Source organism: Tinamus guttatus, unplaced genomic scaffold (genome assembly GCF_059628265.1).
Source record: "Tinamus guttatus ecotype Peru unplaced genomic scaffold, ASM5962826v1 Tinamus_guttatus_pri_ptg000035l, whole genome shotgun sequence".
Classification (NCBI taxonomy): domain Eukaryota; kingdom Metazoa; phylum Chordata; class Aves; order Tinamiformes; family Tinamidae; genus Tinamus; species Tinamus guttatus.
This window is the reverse complement of record NW_028288569.1, coordinates 7670523-7695513: the sequence shown is the minus strand read 5'-3', so window position 1 is coordinate 7695513 and position 24991 is coordinate 7670523. Positions and strand designations below refer to the sequence as shown.

The 24991-nt window shown below is 40.7% G+C and overlaps 1 protein-coding gene across 1 annotated transcript in view; it reads right to left on the bottom strand.

Moving 5' to 3' along the window:
* CMSS1 (cms1 ribosomal small subunit homolog) overlaps nt 1-24991 on the bottom strand; it is a 219688-nt gene that overhangs the window by 3710 nt on the left and 190987 nt on the right. Inside the window, exons 2-9 of the mRNA XM_088533826.1 lie at nt 15634-15734; nt 11705-11776; nt 9642-9771; nt 7095-7154; nt 6311-6413; nt 4838-4898; nt 4088-4175; nt 2505-2593 (exon numbers count right to left, since the gene is read on the bottom strand). Coding sequence (XP_088389952.1) covers nt 2505-2593; nt 4088-4175; nt 4838-4898; nt 6311-6413; nt 7095-7154; nt 9642-9771; nt 11705-11776; nt 15634-15734 — 704 coding nt within the window. The remainder of the gene's footprint in view (nt 1-2504; nt 2594-4087; nt 4176-4837; nt 4899-6310; nt 6414-7094; nt 7155-9641; nt 9772-11704; nt 11777-15633; nt 15735-24991) is intronic.

The following is a 24991-nucleotide window of genomic DNA, read 5'->3' as shown; positions in this document are numbered from 1 at the left end:
GATAGATGAGGGGAGAGCGGTGGATGTCGTCTATCTCGACTTCACCAAGGCTTTTGACATCGTCCCTCACAACATCCTCCCAGGCAAGCTCCGGAAGTGTGGGACAGATGAGTGCACAGTGAGGTGGATTAGGAACTGGCTGGATGGCAGAGCTCAGAGAGTGGTGATCAGTGGTGCAGAGTCTAGTTGGAGGCCTGTGGCTAGTGGTGTCCCCCAGGGGTCAGTCCTCGGTCCAGTCCTTCAATTTATTCATCAATGACCTGGACGAAGGCACAGAGTGCTCCCTCAGCAAGTTTGCTGATGATACCAAACTGGGAGGAGTAGCCGATACCCCAGAGGGCTGTGGTGCCATCCAGAGGGACCTGGACAGACTGGACAACTGGGCGGTGAAAAACCTCATGCAATTCAACAAGGCCAAGTGCAAGGTCCTGCACCTGGGGAGGAATAACCCCAGACACCAGTACAGGCTGGGGACTGACCTTCTGGAGAGCAGCTCTGCGGAGAAAGACCTGGGTGTCATGGTGGAAGACAAGTTGACCATGAGGCAGCAGTGTGCCCTGGTGGCCAAGAAGGCCAATGGGATCCTGGGCTGCATTAAGAAGAGCGTCTCCAGCAGGTCGAGGGAGGTGATCCTGCCCCTCTACTCAGCCCTGGTGAGGCCGCATCTGGAGTACTGTGTCCAGTTCTGGGCTCCACAGGACAAGAGGGATGTGGAGCTGCTGGAGAGAGTCCAGCACAGGGCCCCAAGGATGATCAGGGGCCTGGAACATCTGCCCTATGAGGAGAGGCTGAGGGAGCTGGGCCTGTTCAGCCTGGAGAAGAGAAGGCTGAGAGGGGATCTAATGAGTATCTATAAGTACCTCAAGGGAGGGAGTGAGGAGGATGGTGCTGGCCTCTTTTCCCTGGTGGCCACCGACAGAACTAGAGGTAATGGCCGGAAACTGAAGCATCAAAAGTTCCACAGGAACTTAAGGAAAAATATCCTGACAGTGAGGGTGACAGAGCACTGGAACAGGCTGCCAAGAGAGGTTGTGGAGTCTCCTTCTCTGGAGATCTTCAAAACCTGCTTGGATGCAGTCCTGTGCCACGTGCTTTAGGTGACCCTGTATGTGCAGGGGGGTTAGACTAGATGACCTCTAGAGGTCTCTTCCAACCTTAAGCACTCTGTGATTCTGTGATTCTATGAAAATCCTCAGAGGAAACCTGTGACTAGAGCTGTAGTTTCACAATTGTGTGCCAAAAATGGAAAGTCCCTTATAAAATGCAGATTACTAATGAGCATGCGTTTGACAAATTTTCTACAAGTGGGAGAGAAAGATACTCTGCTAACTAGGACAGCATTCCATATTTCAAGTCTGCATGTTGCCAGAATGGCCCCCTGGTTTTCACTGTGTCATGATGCCTTGTCTCTAAAACCTTATCTGAGTACCTTTTATCACATTCTATATAAATAGCTTCTGCTAAATCTGTCTGCACCAGCACAAATTGCTGCAAGATGCTCCACTTAAGTAGTTCAAGTTGTCAAAAACATTTCTGTATATTGTATTTTCTGAGCTACAGTGCATGTTTGAAGATTTTTCTATAATCCATATACACTGTTCTGGAATCATACATACACACCTATTCCTTACGTTAAACTCCTACATATTTGGATACAACTTGAACTATGCCTGAATTCTGAGCATTTTCTTCTGTAAATTTTAATGTTAGATTAGACATTTTCCCTTAATAAACTGCAGCTGGAGTCACAATTTTTGGACTGTATACCCAGACAGGCATGCAGAAATGCTATGATACTACCTAGAGTGAGTGAACTGAAGGGGATAGCTCAGGTTTGCAATAGCACAGAAGCAAGTATCAACAATATCATTTTCAGCTTTTTGAAGTGGATTATGTAAAGCCTGGGTGTCTACCTGCTTCATCTGACTCGCAAAAATTCATTCCACTACATCCAGCAACTTCGGAACTACTGCCTTGAGCTGTGACTCGTATTTCTTTGTTCTCTAAAGAACTCCTATAACCTGTTTAAATGTTAAGTGCAAGCACCTTACAAAAAAAGGCCTTGGGTTATTTGCCACAAGAGGGAGCCATCTTGCCTCAATAGTCAAAGCTGTTCTTCTTTTGCACCTTCACTTTTGAAATGCATTTTTGCAGGCAAGGTTTACTATCCAACATTATTAGAAACACCCATGTTTCTGTTTGTGGGTCTGTAATATAAAAAAATTCAAATACACCAACAAGTGAAGAGCACTTTTAATGACTAACAATTTGTTTCACTTGTGAAAGGGCTCAATGTCTATCTGCAAATTTATCCTGGAATTTCTGAGTTATTAGCCTAAGTCTTGCCCAAGTCTTGAGAGTACAGACTTGCAAGTAAAACACTGACTCCTCTGCGCTTCTGAAATCTGCTTTACAGAAAGGAATCTTGACAGACAAGATCTAGGCACTAGTTTTGTTTGAATCGAGAGCCCAGAATACAATATATACAGGTGCTTGTAGAGTACCTCAGGGATATCCATCATTCTCCTTAGCTTCTGATCTCTCCAATTCCAATCCAGAATCATGTACTTTGTGGAGTTCAGGCACAGGCCATCTGAAAAGACAACACACTTTTTACTACCAAGATTATATGACATGTGCTTATCAAAAAGATTTTTGATTCCTATATCCTTTGCCCCCAGTTCCCAAGGAAACTAATCTTTGAACACTAAATACTACATGTGCTGGTTGGAAAAGTAATGCAATGACACTGCAGACTCCCTTAACCGCATAATCCCATGCCTTTTTGGAAGATAAACACAGAAGCAGAACAACTACTGTTGCCAGGCTTGTCAAGAGCTAACATCCTGCCAGCAAATAACTCCCCAAGCTTCCTTTCCATGAAACCACAGGAGTTGAATTTCCAGGGCTGATGAGGTGCTGGTAAGTTACAGGGACCCAAGCCTGAAAAAGTCCCTTAATGGGATCTGAGAGTGCTCTGCAATTTACAGGACTGGGTGCAATGTGAATGCAAGTCAGGTGCTACTGCAATATTCCCTCATCCTTCAAACAAATGCTGCTGAGATGGGAAAAGGGCCCTCTCTGAACTGACCCTCCAGGATTCCCCATATGTTTCCCTGGTCTTCATTATCATGCTTAGGAGTTTAATGACTCATTTCCGTTCTTCAGTGACCTGCCACTAAAACATCAAACTGTAACCCTGCCCTAATCTATCTCCTCCTAACACGGCTATGTGCTGATGTGTCAAACAGTACAGGTTTTGTGTTCATGGAGGACTGAAGGAAGCAAATGCTGTTCTCCTGCTCCTTTATGGAAGAAGCACAGTCCCAATCCACAGCCAGTCCCTGAACCACAGGGACACAGCTGGGGCACAGCAGTGATTATAAAGTGGAACAGAGAGTCACTTTATTCTTGTGATTTTGTTGTTTGTTTGGGTTTGTTTGTAAATAATGTCTAAGTAAAACTATTCAAGGCTTGGGATGAGAAAAGGAGATTTATATGGAATAATTAATTTAATTACAAGGCAAATCAGGAAAAGAATCAACAAGCAGATATCTTCTCCACCTCCTGCAGAAGTTTACATTGAACTCAGAGCGACACATGATACAACGACTTCTTCCATTACTTCCTGCTGAATCTTGTGCAGTGCTTAGTTTCCTGGAACTTTAAATCCTACAGCAGAGTTTTGCAATGACTTACAAGTCAGCATAAATCACTGTTGTTGCCAGAAGAGGAAGTCCCCCACCCCTGCCTGCTCATTACCCAATTTTGCATGCGGGCTGCATTTGGTGTTAGTTTTAATTAGGATCAGTTCACTGAGTTGCCAATCAGACTTTGTGTGTGTGTCTGTTACTCTGTCTTTGAGTGATAGTATTGATTTATGTCAATTTAATGGGATTGTGAAATTAAATGTTTACTCTTGACCTCATTTTGACCAACGCAGTAGAAGTGGAAAAGTAAAACTCCAATCTTAGTCACCAAATCCACAGACTCCACTCAGCCTAGGGCCATTAAAAGCAACAGAAATCTCACTTCTCGAACCATGTGTAAGTTATCTACCAAAAAAAAAACTTCCTTGCTTTCCTACCTTGCTCCACTAGTGCTTTTATTCTCCCAGGAGTTCCCACTCCAATGTGGAAGATGCCTTTTTCCAACATAGTCATCTGCTCTTTTATCTAATTTTAAGAGACAAAGACAAATCACAGTAAAATCACAACTGTTTAAAATTTCTTCTCAGAGGGTATTTCCAGGATGGAAATAAATTCAAGATGATACAGCTCTCTTCTAAATTACCATCAAGTAGCAAATGTAACTCATCTTTCAGACTGATAAATCTGGGAAAGAGCGCTGTTAATCTGCCTCAAGACCAAGACACTGGAAAAGGGTGAATTAAAGCATGTGGTATTTGTGTGTTTTGACTGTATTTACATCAAAGGCCAAGATCGCTTCCAATATTGCCATCACCTGTGCTCACCAACAGGTATGACTTGAGCATCCAGGTATCTCACTATCATATGCATCTGCAGACAGTGGTAAGAGTTTGCTTCTTGGGTTTAAGCATGCAAAGGCCACCTGAAAGACCACCTCATAAGAATGAGGAACACCTCTATCACACAGTATGTAGGCATCTACACTGTGCATGGGATTGCATCAAAGTTACAGGAGAGCTTGGAGATGGCACTTGGCCAGATGCGCGCAACTGCAAAGTGGGCTCTGAGGGGAACACTAAACGAAAGGCACTATTATCCCCCCTTCAAAACCACCGTGAGACTACTTAAGGGGTTTAGTTTAAAAAACTAAAAAAAAAAAAAGTTTTAGATCCCAGTAGCTTTCTTACCTTTATGTGTTTTGCAAACAATTTGAGAACTCTGCAGTCTCCTTTAAATGCTGTCATTGACCTAGCAATAAAACAATTGAAATAGGAAATACGGGCATCAGGGCTAGCATTAAGACCACACAGGAGGAAAGCAAGACTAGCTGGCATTTTTCAGCATGCTTGAGACACAGCTCCCCAGTGACCCTTATTTGAGCTTTGAAAGCTATGTTCATTCTTTTTTGCTACTTGGGGAAACCAACGACTGGATAAACCAAACAGCAGATATAATTAAGAAGCAATGTTGTTTAGATAAGGTGTCAGATAATACTTAATAGTCATTGGCTGTACTTTCACAACTAAGTTCTGTATGGACTAATTGCTAAATTCAAAAATATCTCTGTTACTGATATGCAAGCATGACTGAGTACACGTGTGCAGGCAGAGAAAGAAAAGTGTGGGCAATCTACTTTTTACAGACTCTTCAGGCAGTGTTACAATTGGGAACACCTAACACACTGCCACAGTCTTTACTACAGAAAGAAACTCAGTTGACCAAAACTCATTTGCCTGAAAACCTGACTTGCTGTTAGACTCTACACCTCGGCACATAACCAAAAGCGTCATGATCCTTACTAACTCAGCAGGACACAACACATTCTGTTATTTACTGCATGTCATTTAAGACAGACTTTTTCTAAATACTTTTTGCATCAAGCTAGATTTTCAAATTCCTCCTTTGCAAAGCTAAACATTTACATACTAATACCAAATGAGCATGTAAACCACCTGATGGTATTATCTGCATGCAGGTCCTAAACACTACAGGCACATCTGTCGTTTCTACACTTTTATCTGTGGTATAAACTTCCTAACTCATGTCATTTTGTGCTAATAATAATGGGATAATCATGGGAAACAGGGTCAAGGCACAAAAGATAACCATGATATTTAACAAAGTCATCAAGTTTTCCTGGAATGAGGTGAAGAAAGTGAGGAGAAGAGAAGGTAAAAAGGAGGACACGGTGCATGGAAAGTCATCCTGAGCCATCTGTGAACAATGACACAGATCTTGAGCCATTGAGGCCAGAAACCAGCCTCGTCACTGGAGGTCCTGGAACGCCATGTCCTCGTTACTGTTGGTGCCAGCAACATCATGACCTACAGTCACAACTGCTAGTGGTGGGTCACGATGTTTTATGGGCTTATTGTGGTCCCAAGTAGAACATGTTGCATGTTTCCCTGAAGTTGGCTACCCTTTAGTTTTGTTTTTTAACAAAAATAGCACTTCCATGCAACTGAACTCCTACATGTTACTTTAGTCTGAAATTACCCACTCCACCCACACATTTTAAAGCAGAAAGGGATAGTCAGTTTGAGTCAGTAACTTTGCTGGCTAGTAGAGGATAGTGTCCCAGTTTTGCCTTTCCATCTGTGGTTCCAAGACAAAACCCTGAACAACAGCCAACCTCAACATAACGTTTGCTATCAACATACTTGATGAGTTCCAAGGACCGAAGGGCAGAACTGCAGATAACCAGCATCACCAGTGACTTCGTCTCCTTGTGGTTTTTACGAAGTTTTGCCCATTTAGGACAGACTGCAATGAAAAAGACCATATAGCACATTGAGAAAATACTACTTATATGCACACCATGATTTTAAATTACAAGAGTACATGACGAATGGTAGCCAACAGCAAGAACACACACGCTGTCTCCTATGAGGTCTGGATCTGGGGCAAAACTTCTAAATTTAGCCTTTGGCCACTGGAAAATGTAAAGCCCAATATAAATAAAACAGACACATCACATAACTGAACAAACTAGATAAGCATTCAGCATTTTGAATGGTGACAAGCTCAGTGCCTTCATTTGCCACATACAGTAATTTGAATAAGAGGAAAACAATTGCAAATAAATATTTACTAGACTAGAACTTCTACACAAATACGTAAGAGAATAAAAATGTTCTTTCTTAATTCCAGTAGACAGTTTCAGGAGTGTTACAGTAAGATAATACATGAACGTTCTTATGAAGCAACCATAAAATACTTAGAAAGAATCTCAGGCAATTAAAAGAAACCCCAAAACATTTTGATGCAAATAGAAGCTATAGAGTAAAATAGAATGAGGAACACAAAACCTGATGCAAAAAAACCCAAACACTCCCTAAAGAGTTGTAAATGTTTCATAATTAGAGGTATCTGGAGGTTTTTTTCATACAATTCAATGTTTTTTTTCATATAATTCTTCTCATCCTGACCAACATTTCAACTTACTTTCCTTCAAGTATGAAGAAAAACTGTGGGTGAGATCATTGGCTGGCAAAAAGCAGGAATCTGAAAGCAGAAGAAAATATAGTTGTTGATGTATTTGTAACATCAGAAAGAACATATTTTTTGCGGGATAATCACTGCCTATGTTGATTAAATCACACACCTATATTAAAAACCATCTTCTATAAACTAACATTTGCTAAATCCCCTTCAGGTATACCTCTAGAGAACAAGCAGCTTTAAACTGGGTAAGTCAATTAAGACAGCATCTCTCGACCCAACTGCAACTCCTTTCTATTCTCCCACCACAAAATCATAAAACCCTGCACACAGAACTGTACAAGTGCAACCAAACACTTCCACACCAGTTTTCCCATGTCTTTGCCACAATCAAGCAAAGATTTTAAGCCAAAAGCTGTATAATCAACTTGCCAGACCATTACTCCAGTCTAGCATGGAAGAAATCTGTAGGTCACTAGGACAATTTGTACTCTGTAGAACATACCTGTAAGAGAGACATCAGCCTCTGCTACCCAGCTTTAGGCTCCATATACAGCCAACAAAGTACCTAAAGTAGGTACTTTGGAGGGTCCTGGCCTCAAAACATGCCTTAGTTTTTTAATGGTCCTTCAGCTGCTGGAACAATATACTCTACTGGAGCATCGACAACTTTTTCCCCAGGCTCCAGTGTATCTGTTTTATTTCTTTGTGAAGCACTGCTCCTGAGGGCACATCTCTGAAAAGGGATGTTTGCTGAAACATCTACTAATGACATAGATTAAATATTTCCTATTTTACAATAATCAGTTATTTAAGAATACACACGTGAGATAACATGCAGTAACTAGCTAAATTAAATAAGTTTCTTAATCATGTTATTCACGTTCACATGGAGATGGCACGCTGTGTTGATTCATGATTCTCTCTGGAACAGACAGTGTGACAAAAGTATTTTATAGATGTAGTCTGCCTATGTAGTTTCCTGAGGATAGCTGTTCTCTGTCATTCTGTCTTCCATTTAATGGGTGCTATCTGCCTAAAAACTTATGTTTTGGCCTGATCATTTTTATTAAAAACAGTGGGACAAGGGCTCCAAAGGAAGTTTGAATGTGTTCAAACGAAGGATCAGCAGCTGATTTATATAGTTCCTTCCATCCAGTGCCAATCATTTTTAGCTCTTATTTTGCTGATCTGAAAACATGAAGTGTCATTAATGACTGAACAATTCAAATTATTTTTTTCAAGGGACACGGGTTTCTGTCACTTATTTTTCAGCAACACAGCAGAACTGGAGTATTAACAAGAGCCTTAAATAAAAGTCCCAGAAAGGGTGAAAAACAGCATAGCTTCGGCCTCTAGCAAGTGACCATGCTCTCCACAGACCAGAGCTCCTGCATTAACACACAGCTCTAAGTAGTTACTTGTTACTTTGCCCAGTGCTTTGACATGAGTAACATGACAGCTGGGAGCTTCCTGACAGTCAGTAAACACATTGGTTCCTTGAGCTTCCACCTCGTGGCACAGAAAGAAAGGAAAAAAATGGATCACTTCACTAGTCCGAAGCCTATTTTTATTAGAAAGAAACCAAGGCAATGCATTCTTTGTACACAACCCTGAAGATCTAGAAATATTTAACGTAAGAATTTGAAAGTTATCCAAGCAGTGCTCTTCCAGGTTTTTCTGATTCAAGAAGAAAGCTGAACTGGGCTAAAAGAAGCAAAGGTCAACCTAGAATCATGGATGTCTGAAAGAAGCTATAAGAAAGAGCGGACTTATCTAGAAAGACAAGCTTAAACATTGAAAAAGGCAGCACTGCTGCACTGAAAGGCTGCTGCCTTGGGCACAGGTCACTAAGAGTTCAAGAAGTATGAAAGGAATACACAGGCAGCTGGGTCTTGACATAGATGGTGCCTAGAAAATTAATCCCTCTATCTGTAGAATAAGAGGCAGATCAGTTCAACGTTGCCTTCATCTCTAATACAACCCGAAAGAGAGAAGCGAACCCCACTCTGCCCTGCTTTGCCTTTGCTATCACTAACTTTTAACCATAGGATCCCAATCATGGCTAATTGTTCACTTTACACTTGGACCACCTTATTTCATGCCACCCACTGAAACACATTGCCTTCAACTTCTCATTATTCGCCTGTCTATACCTCTAAGCCCTTCTATTAACACACCAGAATCAGGTTATCCAAGAAATAAGATACTTTTTGCAGTCTTTCTCAGTATCTTGGAAACTACTCCTTAGGAATCATCATTTTGATAGGGAAAGCCAACTCCTGTAACTAATATTTACAATAAAAGTAGGCATTTAGACAATGGTTCTTTTTGTTTCTACAGTTACAAAAAAGCCCAAACACATATTTGTCCCATTGAAACCAACACCTCCACTTAAGTAGCAAAATAATATAGAGTGTAAGACTATATTTCCTTTAATAAGTTCAAGTCATGAGACCTGTACTAAAAAAATCTTTCTTCTACAGCAAAAGAACTCACTTGCATAATGAAAGAAACCATTCTTTAACTATCTAGGATATGATAAGTTACCTGACAGTTTTAATTCCTCGATTTCAATCACTGAACGTCTTGTGGCAAAATGCTGACTGAGCAGATCCTGCAGATCTTTAGGGACACCAGGTTTTGGAGCAGACTTTTCCAGAATATCAGAAATCTTCTTCTAAAAATAAGTAAAGGCATTTCTGTCATTTTTACTGTTTGGTTAGTTAAAGACACCATAAATACATGTTCCTCCACAATTTGATACAGAAGGTGCTTAACTGGAAAAAAAAAGACCTTAGAATGGGACAAGATTCCCAATGCCTTTAGCGGGAATGCAGACTCCACAAGTGAGTTCAGAGCCCTTCACAAGACGGTCTGTCAACTTGAAGACAAAAAAAATCTTAGGCACTCAACTGAAATGTTGCCAAATGTAATGGAAAGCTGTTTTTTTTGTGTATTTGCTCTCGTTTCACTTAACGTATCACTTTGAAAATTCATGTTTTCCCAACATTCATTCTAGTTTAGTAACAGGAACCAAAACATTATGTATGATAGCCATATTTTGATTAGAAGACACTAAAAAATGTCACCCACTTTGGAAGGAAAGATGGTATACTAAATTCACAGAATAAGTGCAATGGAAATGAGCAAAAAGTTCACAAAAACAGAGGGAAAGGAAAAAGAGTGCAGCAGTAACTTTGATCTGCAAAGTAACTTCACTTGATGCAAAGCCCTTCTTGCTCTCACTGATAAAAAGATTCGCTCATGAAAAGCCAGGTAAAGATTTCTCAGCAGCATAAGCTGAGCTGAATTTGCTGTCATGGGCACATGCAAGCCACCATGAGGACAGCATCACCACAGACGTGCAAGCCCTTTCTGTACACCCAGCCTCTTCAGTGACCCGTGCCCGGGGACCTCTGATTTAGCAGACAATAACCCAGAATGATCAGGTTTATTTTTTCCTTGGTAACGCAGCGTAACCTGCCATTGCACACGAGCATTACGTCATTCCCTGGGCCACTTGATTCCTTCAGGAAAATTATGGTCCTCTTGAGGGGAGAAGCCTGATACTAGCGAAAAATTCCGTGCAAGTAAGAGCAAGGACACCTGAGCAAACTCGCTTCCTTCAAGGAGAGCTGTGGGGAAATGTCCCACATGCAGGAAGTTTTATTATTTTTCTTCCAATTCATTCCAGATGCTTAAAAGCAAAGTTCTTTTTTTTTACTTTTTCTTCTTCCCTTTTTTTTTTTTTTTTTTCCGGAGAAAGCAGTTTGTTTGGGAGCTATAGATCAGCCTGATAAGTATTTCCTGATGGATTTTTTGACAGGCTATATATGTCACCTTACGTGCATATCCCCACTGAAACTAAAGGTGTAACTAAGCACCTATTGTTTGCCTGAGAATCGGGTGTTCTTTTTAGATTTGGTTCACCAGTTTCTATTGTGGGATTCTTGAGCCCTGGCTGCAGTGGAAGCAGCACCAAGGTCATTTCTGCCAGGGTTGCCTTTAAAGCTAAATCCCACTCTTCCCTATGTTCATTCCCTGGATAATTCAGAAGCCTGACATAACATAAACAAGCCACCTCTCTGCCCGGCGAGCAAGCCAAGTATTTACAGTCCATGCTGAAAACTAATTTGCTTGGTGCCATACAATCTCCATCTAGTCTCCAGCGTGGGTTTGTTGTTGAGGAGGAGGAGGGAGTGTAGCCAGAAGGACAATACAGAGCATTTATTTATATACCTATGCCATGGTGAGAAGGGGGAACGAAGGCAGTTCTTGGCTCTGGAAACAAAACAGCAGCTGGAAATAGGGAAGACTCTGCAGCAACTGAAAATCCATCTTTCTCTAATACACCAATTTTTCCAGTGAGCAACATTTGCAAGCTGGGTACAGACATAGACAGCCCTTGACTAAGGTGTAGGCAAGTGCCACGGTTCTGTTTACACGGGGAATGAGTATTCAGAGGGAAGTCAAAAAAAGTGGGAATTTCTATTCTTCTCTAAAACAGGCTGCAATAGCTTTGACCATATGATTCCACATTGTCACAGGGTTGTGAATCTCATAATAGCGTAAGCACCCGATGCCCCACACGTATTCTAGGACATTCTTACCTTCTTTCTCTTCTTTGCTTTTGCAGTGATCTCCTGTTTTTCTTCAGGCTGAGTTAAAAAACACTCTGTAGGCTGCACAGCACATAAAAAGAAAAAGAAAGACTTAACATTAGATGTATCATCTAAAAAAAAAAGCAGAAGGCAGAAGAGTGATACATAAATTGTGATACTGGGTTAAGGAAAAACCTCCCATTTGTAGAGGGCGTCAATCTAGTGCAACTTCAGAATAAAGACTCTGTTGTTGTAACTAGAGCAGAATGAAAAAAGAGAAAGCAGAAATTTACTTTTGACCATCAAGTTGGCAAAAGAAGGTTTGGATAAATTTAAAAAAAAAAAAAAAGAGAGAGAGAAAAACCATGAGGGGAACTTTCAAAAATTATATACATTTAAACCCTGCTATTGTGTATGATCATTTTTCTAAACTGTGCCAATAGGACTCTAAAATAACTAAGCCTAATATGCACATCCAGATGGCGAAAGATACCATGGAACTGGGAGAGAATAATTGGAAATAATCATGCTCTGGATTTCTTTCCATGCTTGTAATGTAAAATTCAGGGAAAGATGTTTCAAATTTGCTCTGCTCCATTCCTGCTTTGTCTGCTCATACCAGGCAGGGTCAAATAAACATAAGAAAAATACATGTTGCAGAATACAGAACAGCCTTTATGCAACACATGTGTCACTATTATTAACTCTCTCCTGTTCCCAGGTGAGCAGAGTCTGTTAGCTAGAGAACACAGGGTAAGGATTTGTCTGAAAGTCCCCTAAAACTGCTCAACACAGAGGAAGTGAGGCACAGTTTTCCTTGTTTTAGTCACAGCAGTTCTCTTTCTTTGGCCTTCTGTATACTACCAATGCAAATTAAGCTACAAATTTGGGTTTTAGAGCTTAGCAGGTGATCAGTGAAGAAATTTCCACAGGGAAAAAGGGTTGAGTAGCAGGAAAAAAAGTTCCTTGCCACTAAAATGCACATGCCTGGAAAAATCTACTCTTGTGAGCAACTGTGGAGAAAGCTCATCATTTGGGACATCAAAAACTCAGTCCTGCACTAGCCAGGCCTGCACTAGCCCCTGGGGAAGGCCCGGAAGGGAAACAGCAGTAGTCAAAGGAGTCTGGCGGGGATGTAGAGAAATGCTCCTCTGTTCCCCTCTTAGAGCAAGAGTGACAGCACCAAGAGGGTTATGCCTTCCTCAACGTAGCAATAAAAAACAGGGTACCACCACACTCACCATAAAAAAAAAATGGCCTTTGCTTGTTTTACGTGCTATAATGCAAACACAGTCATCACTAGCAAAGACAGTAATGCTGTACCAAAGTTAGCTGAGGTTGGAAGTGAGATGTAGGATTCCCAGACATCCAGATGGAAACAGAGTTACCCTCTGCCTTCAGCTCCCGCTCTACCCTTACACATCCCAGCTGACCATAGACATTGAAAGACCACTTCCCAGATATTATCATCCTAATTTCCAAATTCAGCACCACATTTTAGGCAGAAAACAAGTCTTTGTACTGATTCAGTCAGGGGACACTACCAAGCCATCAAAGAACCAGAAATGGATGACCTGAATCTTTTCTTTCTGCAGAATACAATGGTTCCTTAACCTAGGAAGCCATTTCTCCATTCACGAACATTGTGAAGGGTATTTGACCTGCTTCATATAAATGTAAAAAACAACATGTGCTCTCCCAATTGGGATCTGTGTGAGACAAGAATAAAACCCCAAAATGTTCTCTAATAGAAAAGAAAATTTCTCACTGATACCTCTTCATTCAAATGCTTAAAATACCATCAAATGCCATGGCTTCTTTTCTGAGCACAGTATGAAGCCCTTTCTTTCAATGGCAACAGAAATACACAGCAGGCTTGTAGGCAAAGCCTGCTGCCTCACATCACCATAATAGGTAGATTCACAAAACTCTTTTACAGCAGCACATACATACATATATACATACATAAACATATATACACACATACATATGCATGGTATATTGTTAGACCAGTCCACTATATCTAGACATTAACAATAAAGCCATAAAGGTAAGAGAAACAAATGATGGTGAATGGCTGTAGATCTACATGCCTTTTGATATCTACAATCCTAAAATATTTAGGCATCTGATCTAGGCTGAACTTCTGACTCTTTCACAAGTGCTAGTTGCCTACCTACTCATTTGATAGCTCTTTGAATGCCACCCTTAAGGAAAGGTCATTTGTGTGTTTTTCTTCTGCAAGATACAGAACAGACAACCTACTGGCTTTTGACATGGCTCCCTTGTGCTCTGTGTTCTTAGGCTGTTTTTACAAGGAAGTTCTTAAAATGCAGAAAACAGTAAATTTGTGCTGAGACCACTGATTTATGAACTAAAATGTCATAAATTCCTTGTTTGTTAATCATTGACAGAACATAAAATATTTCCTGTATTATATTTCTAACACAACCTTTTTCTTTACATGTTGCCAAGTTACTGGAAATTCAAATGTAAAGTGAAAACATTCTTCTGCTTGTGTGAAAGTTTACCTTCTAGGTCAGCCATATACTCTGACTTTGGGAGTTAGTGATAAAGTAAACACAGCTATGGTCCGTTCAGATCAGAGACAAATTATTCATGTCACTGTAAGCCTGAGGACAGTCTACAGACTGGAAACATAATTCTATTTAGTTGCCTTCTGACTGGTTTTAAGATGCCAAGTCCCCTGAAGAATAGCTTCCAGACTGTGAACAAGGCAGGCATGAGAGAGGAAAATATGTTGCAAAAAACTATTAATGTTTTGCAAATACAAGCCTTTTTGCTATAAAAGACCATCAACAACACTAGGACAATGAGCTCCTATCAGCCATAAAACTCTATAAGGTAATCACTTAACATCAAATACCTGTCCAAAATACAAACTGATATTTCTAATTGTATAGGCAGGATAGAGGCAGGTGCTCTAGGCAACGGGTGAACAGCGCCAACTTCCATTCCTCAGGATAACCTGTGTTGGTTTATCCTTCCCAGCATTCCCACACAAGGAACAAAGTACCTCCTCCAGATACACCAGCTTATTTTGTTCCAAATGTGTAAAAAAACTTTGTGCTCATAGAAAGTAGCTCTATAGGCAACGTGGCTGAGTTGAACTCCTCAATATCTGCCACTAGGTACAGTGCGTGGAAAGGAAATGCAACTTTCTACATTGCTTGGTTGTCTCCTTCCCAATGAAAATGGGGAAGGTCTTGGGTGCTTGAGAAAGACAATCGATCCAAAGGACATTAACTAGTACTACATGTTTACTGTGTTGCTTCTAAATCTCTGTTACAAGCTCCTTCACATTCAGTCTGTTCTCCTGTATGACACTAGGAAGACACAAGAAGTTTACCTTCAAACAACAGATTTCTTAAAATCAGCTGAGATTTAGAGGATTATTTTCTGCTAAGGTTTGGGGGAAGCTTGTCTGTCAAAGATGCCTTTTCCAGGTGTACTCCATACAGTTCTGAGAATCATAGCTCCTACAGGTCCTAAAGGAAGCTTTCAGCAGTGCAAGGCTATGAAAACATCCATTGGGACTTATATTCTTCTTCACTTGGACACTTCAGAGAAGTTATAATTGGGTGGAGATGCTGTAAAATATTTTAAATACAGCTTCCAAGGTCTCAGGTGTACAAGGAGAGGAATCCAGGCACAACCACTCAGGATTATATCACTAGAAGTCATGACGCAGGAGGCAGGCTCAACAATCTCATTTTACACAAAACAAGAATGAAGTTATTATTGAAATGCTCTGGAACTCAAACACTTCCAAATAAATCCAAATCACAAGGGATCTTATTGCACAAAAAAGATCACACGACACAAAAAGAAAACTGCCTCCTTACTAAAGGAAAAGGGGCTACTTTTCCTTATGCACTGTCACCTCTGTGCTCTACACAATCACTCAACTTACAAACCTTCTTTCTTTTCTTTGTCACAGCAGGTTTGGAGTCTGATTCCTGATGTATTGCTCTCGATTCCTCCCTTGTCTTCTCACTAGCTTCATCATCTGAGGAATCTGATGAGAAAAAGAGAGTTTTGTTACGCTGTTTTTTTTTAAATCACCTTCTACCTTCACATACAGAAACAGGGATATGTTCAGCTGAAGGTTTGTCACGATAATATAATCCTAAAATTGGCAATAAACACAGCTGTAACAGAAATTAGTATCATTTTACTGGTATTTGATATTTACCTAAAAAAGAGGTACAATTTTGCCTGTTCCTCACAGTATATCATCTAGAAATAATCTTTATTTAGCTTTCTGGTACTATTTGCAGAATCATCAGATACACCAAATACAATTACAGACCTATTTCAGCAAATCTTCAGACCAAAAAACAAGAAACAGCATTGCTGCTGGAGACTAAAAAAAAGAACGGCTCTTTGAACCAGAGCTTCACTTAGAAAGCTTGCCTGCTAAGCTTACTGACACTTCTCTTGGAATGAGTCATCTCCTCCTACAAAGAACAAGTCTTGCAGATGAAGACCGGAAAAAAAAAACCCAAACCCAACACACACTCATGCATGACCTCCCAAAAAACTTTGCTAAAGGTCCAAAATGCCTTACTAATTACTTACAAGAGTAAAAGTTCTAAAAATGATGTAATGTCCAACTGTAAACAAATAATTTTTGTGATCCCATTTCTAGTTATGTGCCTCTCATCAGTAATAATTAGGCAAGGGCACTACGCACCTATTTCAAGCAGAATGACCACAAGACTAAAAGCTGCTGATGTTTTCTGAGAAAACTCTTCAGATTAAGATGTTGTCCACTCATCTGCCACGTCTCTTTCATTAATAGAAAGACTTGGGGGGGAAAAAATAGTCACAGGTTTCCTCACAGAGCATCTTTATTTCTCCACAGTTGTGCCATTGCACATTGCATAGCAGTAAGCCTGTGGTTTGGAAAATCCTAATGCAAAAAAGTGGCTAACAAGTTTTATACATATTTACACCTGGAAAGGGCTGTCTTCTAATTTCCACCTCTTTCCGCGACTTGAAAAATCTGCATAAGAGTCAGTATCTCAAAACCAGCTTGAAACAGCTGTTAAAGAGTTTTAAAGAGTCTGGGAGCTTGAGAGCTAGCAAATGAAGAAACTCAGTGAACATTTCAGCAGATTGGATGTCATCTGTCAGGCAATCTTATTTAGTATAGATTAAATTTCTGGCAAACTGCAGAAAGCAGAGCAGGGGCTGAAAAGAGAACTTGTTTTCTGTCCAGTGCAACGGACGGATGCTAAACGAAGATTAGCTGCAACATGGGGCTGAGCCCACCCTGCACAACAACTAAGTCAGCCTCATCAGAAGAGGCCGTGTAGTCATTTGGGGATCTCTCCTCAAAGGAGGTGGACAAAGCAGGTGGCAGGTCTAAATCCCAGTGTGCACACACACTAGGTCATGAGCTAGAAAAACAGTCTGCGTTCTCTAGCACTACTACTACTTTTATTAGTACAGTGCTTTCTACTGTCCCAATAGTGTCCATCAGACAGTGGCTGAGGACATAAGATTTTCTGGGAAAGTTTGCTGACTGCTGAAAGTGGCCAGGAGATCTTATTCCAAAGCTCATTCGGTTTGTTTTGTTTCTTGATGTCTTCAGTGGTATCACGGGTTTATTTTATTAGAAATTTTTATATCAATGCTCACAAAACTCTATCTAGTCCGGCATTGCCTAACACAAGGCAGCAGGTAAAGAAGGGAAGATACAAATGTGAAGATTTAGGAGACTAAGAATGCTGGAGCTTCAATATCTGTGTCAGTCTACCAGACTCCTAATTCCTATTCTCTTGAAAATGTCTGAGTGGTCCTGCACTGAATGCTTCCCTCTACACACCACCAACAGCTCCTTCCTGCCGCTATTCCTTTTCAAAGTGACTGGCCAGTTATGTCTTCCATAACTTCCACAACTCATATCTTTCACTCACTTTGGAGTCTGAGATATGTTGCTTCATTAAAAGAAGTTGGAAAATTAAATTGTCTATATTCTTGAAAGTCTAAGTGTGCTTTGATATTATCGCTGAGCTCTACCATGGCCTTGCTTCCCTCAATACGACTGTGCATCTAGCAAATTTGCTACATGGCATTTTGGAGAAGCAGCTTCTGAGTCTCAGTGACAGATATTTCCTTTGGTATATCACCCCCTTATGTTTTCTGTCCTGATTCTGGAGATGCTGGAGAGGCAACCAGCTTTCGCATATATCAGCACTACAGCCCTGGGTGCCCTGCAGCCAGGCAGGCTTGGAGTGGATTACACAAATGAAGTACTCCAACAGTTCAGAACAAGTGTCCTCTTCATTCCTCTTGCTCAGTTTCTCCATAGACCCAAAGTACCCATACCTAAATAAATCTGTGCATATGTCATGGAACTGAAATACTGGGCCAGCTCCTTCTCAAGGCACCTCACACTGTAAATAAATGAGAGGAGAAGCAGAAGAAAACCAAGTGTGATCTGTAAGCATTCCTTGTTAAATCCCACTTGGCATGTTTTGAAAGGCAAATAAGAATATCTAATGCCCAGGGAAGCCTGTTCTCTCTCTCATAACTAGAAGATACCCTAGTAGTAATAGCAATCTAAAACTGGACAAATGGTTTCCATGATATCACCTGATAAACAATGTGCCACCTGCTCCCTGCCCGTCTGAGCCCTGGATGGCACGTCGTGATGCAAGGCCCTTCTCCTCTTTCAGCTAGGAATGGAAGAAGAGGGAAAGAAAAGTCTGGCCCTACACTCAACAAACATCTCCGAAAACACCTCTAATCTGAGCCCCTTTTTTCATACATCAGTAAGACTTCTCATCCCAGAATCACAGAATCCCAGAATGGCTGAGGTTGGAAGGGACCTCTAGAGATCATCCAGTCCAACCCTCCTGCTCCAGCAGGGACACCCAGAGCATGGGGCACAGGACTGCATCCAAGCAGGTTTTGAAGATCTCCAGAGAAGGAGACTCCACAGCCTCCCTGGGCAGCGTGTTCCAGGGCTCTGTCACCTTGTTGTACAAACAGGCAATACCCCAGTGAGACAGCAGCTAGCATCAAAGCTGTGATTGCTTGTGATGCCATGTCAACTCCAGGGATGACAGGAGGGTTTTACTGGGACGTCCAAGTACCTGAGGCCCGGTTTTGCCACCCTTGTTCACACTGAGAGGTGCATCTTACTTTGCAAGTAAGTGCCTGCCTGGAAGTCAGTGATGTAAGTCATAAAAGTTAAACCTAACTAAATGTGAATAAATGCAGAGGCATCCAGCTCACAGATTCCACCCAACAGCAACCCTCCGTAGCTGCTCTCCTGCAAGGTATGTGTGTATCTTACGTGACTGCAAGGTCATAAAAGGATGCTGAAATGCCACAGAGTGCTCTTGATTTAGATAAATAAATGCACATTGGAGAGTTCTTCATGTTCTTCTTTGGTATTACATCAGCAGGATGTCACACAAGCAACTGCTAACAGGCTTCTTCAGGCATTAGATATTTATATTTGAATTTATTTTGGACTGCACTGAAAATTTATGCTTAATACACACAAAAATAGATTTTCTCATTTTCTCGTTCCCATTATTGCAATCATTCAATGCAATGGCTTCAAACTTCTTTCAAATACACATATACCTACACCTGATTGATTGCATCAATAGGTATAATAAATACACACACACACATACACACACATATACATATTAACACACATACATGCACCTGTGTGTGTGTGTTTTTATACAAAGGCACACATAGTCAAATAGATATGTATATAATTTAACAGGTTTCCTTTAATCATCACCTTTATTAACTATTATAGTCATGAAGAAGTTTTATTTGCCTGGTCATTTATTGTGGTATTTTTACAGGCAGACAAGACACGGATGATACCTGAGGCCACAACACATGCTGAGATGTGACTACAATTTTGCTCATATTACCTCCTATATACAAATTTGTGTTTGCTAGGCTGATTCATCATTATTGAGTCTTTTGACCTTTACATGCCACTTTCCTACTCTAATGTGATTATTAAGGGAGTTAAAGGGACCACAATATAAATAATTCTTTTGACAACTCAGCTAGACTGACTGACAAAGTAAAATTCTTCAGGAGCATAATGCCACAAAACAAACAAAATGTTACGACCGAAAAAGAACAGAAAATTATCTTACAATTCTTTGAAAAATGTGTCTTATAGCTGGGTCATTCTATCACTGAAATAAAAGAAGCAAACAATAAAAGATTCAAGACACGGTAAGTTCTTCATAGAGAGAATGAAGAAAACATTTTTTCCCTTTTTCCTTGCAGTTTTCTTGTTTTTGAGACAGAGAAGAGGCATGTTGCTTACCACGTTTCAAAATAAAGGAAGAACTAGGAACACGTGAATTAGAAAGGCAGTTACTGAAGTTTGGATTAGAGGAACACTCTTTTGCTTAAGTACCCAGAGGCACCTAAGGAAATCATTTCCATCAGATTTTTGATTTGGAAGCTTAGCGAGAATGGACATTAATTTGATATCCACAAGACCCACAGTGATAAAGGGCAGTAAAGGAAAAGTTCACTACTTGCAGTTAAACTAATCACTGCCGTGGAATTTGGAAGGAACCCGCCTTCCATGTCCACAAGGAAAATTCAACTTTTATTTGAAGCATCTGGCACAGCCCACAGTCAGAGACATACTCTGCGTCAGAAGACTCCATAGGTCTGAAGTGTTACAGAAAGTCCTACATTTCCCTTATGCTCCCATCTGTTGCATTTATCAGTACTCACCTAGATATCACTACTCACCTAGTACTCACCTAGCTTGCCCAAAACCAACCTTTGTATGTGATTTATTCTTGCAAACTTGGTCTCTCCCCTTCTTTTTCCCCTGACTTTAGGACCTCTCACTGTCCTAAAATTGCCTTATATCAAAAATCAGAACGTAAGAAATATAGAGCCTGTGCTTTCCACTTTTTTAAGAGAAAGCCCTGGGTTATGTATGTATGTATGTATGTATTTATTTATTTATTTATTGGGTTTTATTTTATGCTAACTTACTAGTTTAAGAAACGCTGCAGGAAAAATGCATGTGCTAATTATTACTCTGTAGGTGGGCAAGGTTCAGGCACAGTGTGCTGGATTATCTTCAGGCAGCTTTGAACGCGATGCTTTGATTTGTTGATTGATGAAACGGTACTGATTTACTCTGTATTCATTAATTTAAGGAAAAACTATTTTTCAGGGCTCCACCTTTGCATTCAGCAGAATGAGAATTATTTGATGCTGGGTAAAATGTGAAGTGTGTTGGGTGGATCTTCATTTTTTTCCTCATCTGTCATTGTAGACTCCTTCTCCTTGGAAGGAAGGAAGGAAGAGAAGGGGAAAGAGGGAAGGCAGAAAAAGAAGGGAATTAAAATCTCGGTATTTTTATACTTTTGGCATTAAAAACTGGTCTAAACCTTCAATGCATCAAATTAATTAATCTACATGTCAATGCATTTCTTTGAACTTTTCTCATTTCAACTCCCTTGTGAGTCACACAGGGTATATAAAGTGTAACCTCCATTCATTTTCTCCTAAATGTAACATCTGCCAGCAAAATCAGCTCCTGGGACCCTGCTTATCCTAATTCACTCCAAAGGCATCTTCTTGCATTACCACCACAGGGCTGATCATAGCAACTGGCCTAAAAGCAGTGATGACATTATTTTAACATCATTCTGGTATCATTTCTCAAGGCAGGAGGAAACGTGAAGCTCCTTGGCCCAGCCAGGAAGCCCACCAGTATACAAGGAACAGATGAGGCCTTTTTAGTGAAATAGGCCTGCTGGGGGGCTCATCAAGTAGGAATAAAGACTGAAATATTCTAAAGTACTCCAAACTTGTCTCGCAAAGGGAAGGGGGTGGACAGAACCAGCCAGAAGGAAGAAAGAGGTTTCACTTAGCAGGAGAACAAGAAGGCACTGAAGTCAATGGCAATAGAGGAATAGTAGTATAAACTGCCTCCTGGACAGAAGCCAAATCACCCATCCATATGTCATAGACACTGCCAATACCAAAAGGAAGATTTTTCTCATGTCTAGCTATCCAAGTTCCTTCTCTGGAGGCAATGAAAAGTTTGGATTTTTCCTATAGTGGAGCCTACTAGGAGGTCAAATTCTGTGTAGCCCATGACCTAAAAGCAATGGAGCAAGAAATAGCTACGAAACCTTTTTGTGCCCCCCAGCCTAGCCACCCAGAACTATTGAGAATACACATTTTATTTATTCATTTATTGTTCTTTGGACCAGTAGGTTGCTATTTACCACAGTAAAACTGGGAAGTTGGTAGAAAATGAGATTAAATCTTCAAGCAAATTGACTGACTAAACCAGAAAGGGCCCATTGGCAGCCTCAGAAAGGGAAATAGTTTTCCCCATCGTAGGCATGCATCATGTGCAATGGTACTACTGAGAAATCAAGATGACAGTAAGAAAAAAAAAGGGCATTTTAGAGTGCATTTGTGAGGCGTACCTATGGGGCACGCGATATGTGATGCAGGCCTATCAAGAAATAAATCCAAAGAGCTTAAATTAGGCCCCATCAGCTAGGAGTCAGACAGCTTCAACTCCTTCTGATCCCATCTTACCCAAGTTTGTGCCAAGGCAGAGTTTATCATAGTCTGTAGGACTCTAACACAAACATTTCCAACCACTGGCAACAGCATGTCCTGTAAGTACTACAGTCTTATTAAAACATAAACCTTTTTCCTGGCTATCTCTGAAGATACGTCTACCATGACTCAACTGCCAGACCAATCTGGTGGAAGGGTATTTGGTTTCAGATCCTCTTTTGCACACCGAATGGCAGCTTAAACTCAAAATGCAGCCTGTTCTAGGAAAAACAGAACTGATCTTCATGGGAACATTTCAAAGTAATTTTAGATACGCTCTGACATGATAGAAAATGTTTAGTGCATAGACATGCATAGACATCTGACACTGTGCCATGCAGTGAAGCTCCTGTAGAACATTTCTAAAAAGAAACATTTCTCCCTTCACACCTATTTTTCAGCACCTCTTTCTATATTTAAACTTGCTACTTCCAAATCAATTTTTGCTACATCTTGTTGTACTGACTGGGATTGAATCAGAAGAAAAGAAAATGGTCATACTTAGGCTGAAAGACCAGAGGAAATCCTCTGGTACATATGCATGTAAAATACCCAGTATAGGAGAATCAACTTCTTACGGCACAAATCAGGGTTAGAACTACTACTGTACAGCTACAGTATAGCTACAGTCCAGATAATTTGTAATTTGACCTTTTCATTTTCATATGCTTCTTTATAAAACAGAAATGCATGAGAAAATGATAGTAAAAGACTAATGAGACATAAAAGTAGTAGGCTGTCCTCCTCCTAACAAAATTATCTCTTCTCCTAGAGGAAAGAGAATGGTTGAATATGATTTTCTATTGCTGTCTCATAAAGATTAATGGCATCACTAAGGAAAGAATTCAATATTAATTTATTCACTGTAATTTACAACTTTCCCTTGCAGGCAAAGGACAAACACAAATATTCAACGTTTGGAATATGACAGGCCATTTCAGGGTATGCCATCCAACTTAATTTCTTCATAACAGACCTGTCAAACAAGAGCAACCGTAGCCTGAAGATACAGTTATACTTCAAATCAGTTGTGCCATTGGCTTCAGTACTCTTAAGCCAATGACACCATGAGTGAAGCTTCAGGTGACATCTGCAACCTATGGCATATTCCTCATTACACTTGGTTTTGCTCTCCCCAAAACTGCCTTTATTCTGAAACTTCAGATAATCTCTTTACATCTCCAGGTTCAGTGCAAAAAGCATGTTCCTAAGAGCACTGAGGAAGTGAAAGGCTGTCTGTTACGGTTTGATTGTCTGTTTGCAAAAAGTATGGTATTTGGCTGTTTACTTGTGCGCTAAATGAAAATTAAAATAACACTAAATTAAACACTTGACATTATAAATAGGACTTACCTTCCTGACAGATGACAAGTGTATATACCCTACAAGCACTTCACAAATCACTCAAAAGGATGCCAGCATGCTGCATGCATGCAATGATTTAGAATAGCACGAGGTCACTGTATCCAAGCCCAAAGAGCAAGGCAATGGGGAAAGTCAGAATACAGATGACCATGTTGGAAACCGGCCGAGACATTGTGGTTTACATATCTCACCTCGTAAAAAGTTCCACGGGATCTTTAGACAACCACAAGTGCCTAGGAATTTGTGCTTAATCAAAGAAAAATCAGCTAGCAAACAGTGGCGACAGAACGCATGATCCTATGTGAGGGAACTCCAACAAGCCATCTTGAAATAGCTATCAATCTGAGAAAAGGCATCAGAAAGAAGAAATGGCCCAGGAGCTAGAGAAGCCAGACCTAAATCACCCTAAAGGAAATGCTACCCAAGCAGGCTGTATTATAAAAGAAAAAAAAATGGTCTTCAAGGAAGCAGAATGACCAGCTGGCATTGTAATAAAAAAACACAAGTTCTTGAGTCTGGAAAACACAAGGCACAGCTTAGGGCCTGGTTCCCTTCTGCACTTCCCACTTTGTGCTATAGATGGGAAACCCATGCAAAACTAGTCTTAAAAAAGAAACTGACTACATACTGCTGACAAATGAAATACTGCTCCGTTCATCTTGAGGAGCACAGGTCCTCCTTATTACCAACATGTTCAATATTCAGGATCTAAGAAACCAAAAACATTATGCAATGCTCTCCTACAGACTAAACCCTTTCTTTCCATACAAGTTCTGCTACCACCTGGTATAAGAACATAGAATCATGTTTGAGTGTGCTGCAGATATATCAAGCAACCATCTGCTCTACCTCGAGAATTCCCAGAGCAGCAATCTGCACTGGTGACATGTGATGCCATGAATCCTCCACAACACAATTACCAATGGAAAGTGTTGCAGTGCCACTAAAGGTCATGTTATTCCTACAATGCACAAAGGAGCAGGGTGCATTTTTCAGGGCCCTCACGCAGAGCTGATGAATCTCCCTCAACTTCGGCTGCCTTCCAACCTATCTGGTCAGGTGGGTGGCAGCCAGGACCCAGGGAAGCTGTACCCAGTGGAAGGTGATGGATAAGATGGCGTTGCAATTTCAATATCTCAACAAGAGGGGACAAGATGGACAGATGTGGCAGTGGCACTGCGCAGTTGGAAGCTATCAGTTGCAATATCAGTATCAGTATCATGATGCTACCGGTGTTTACTAAAGCTGGTACCATATACTTTCAGAACCGCAGGTCCTGGTGTCACTCAACATTTTTCTAGC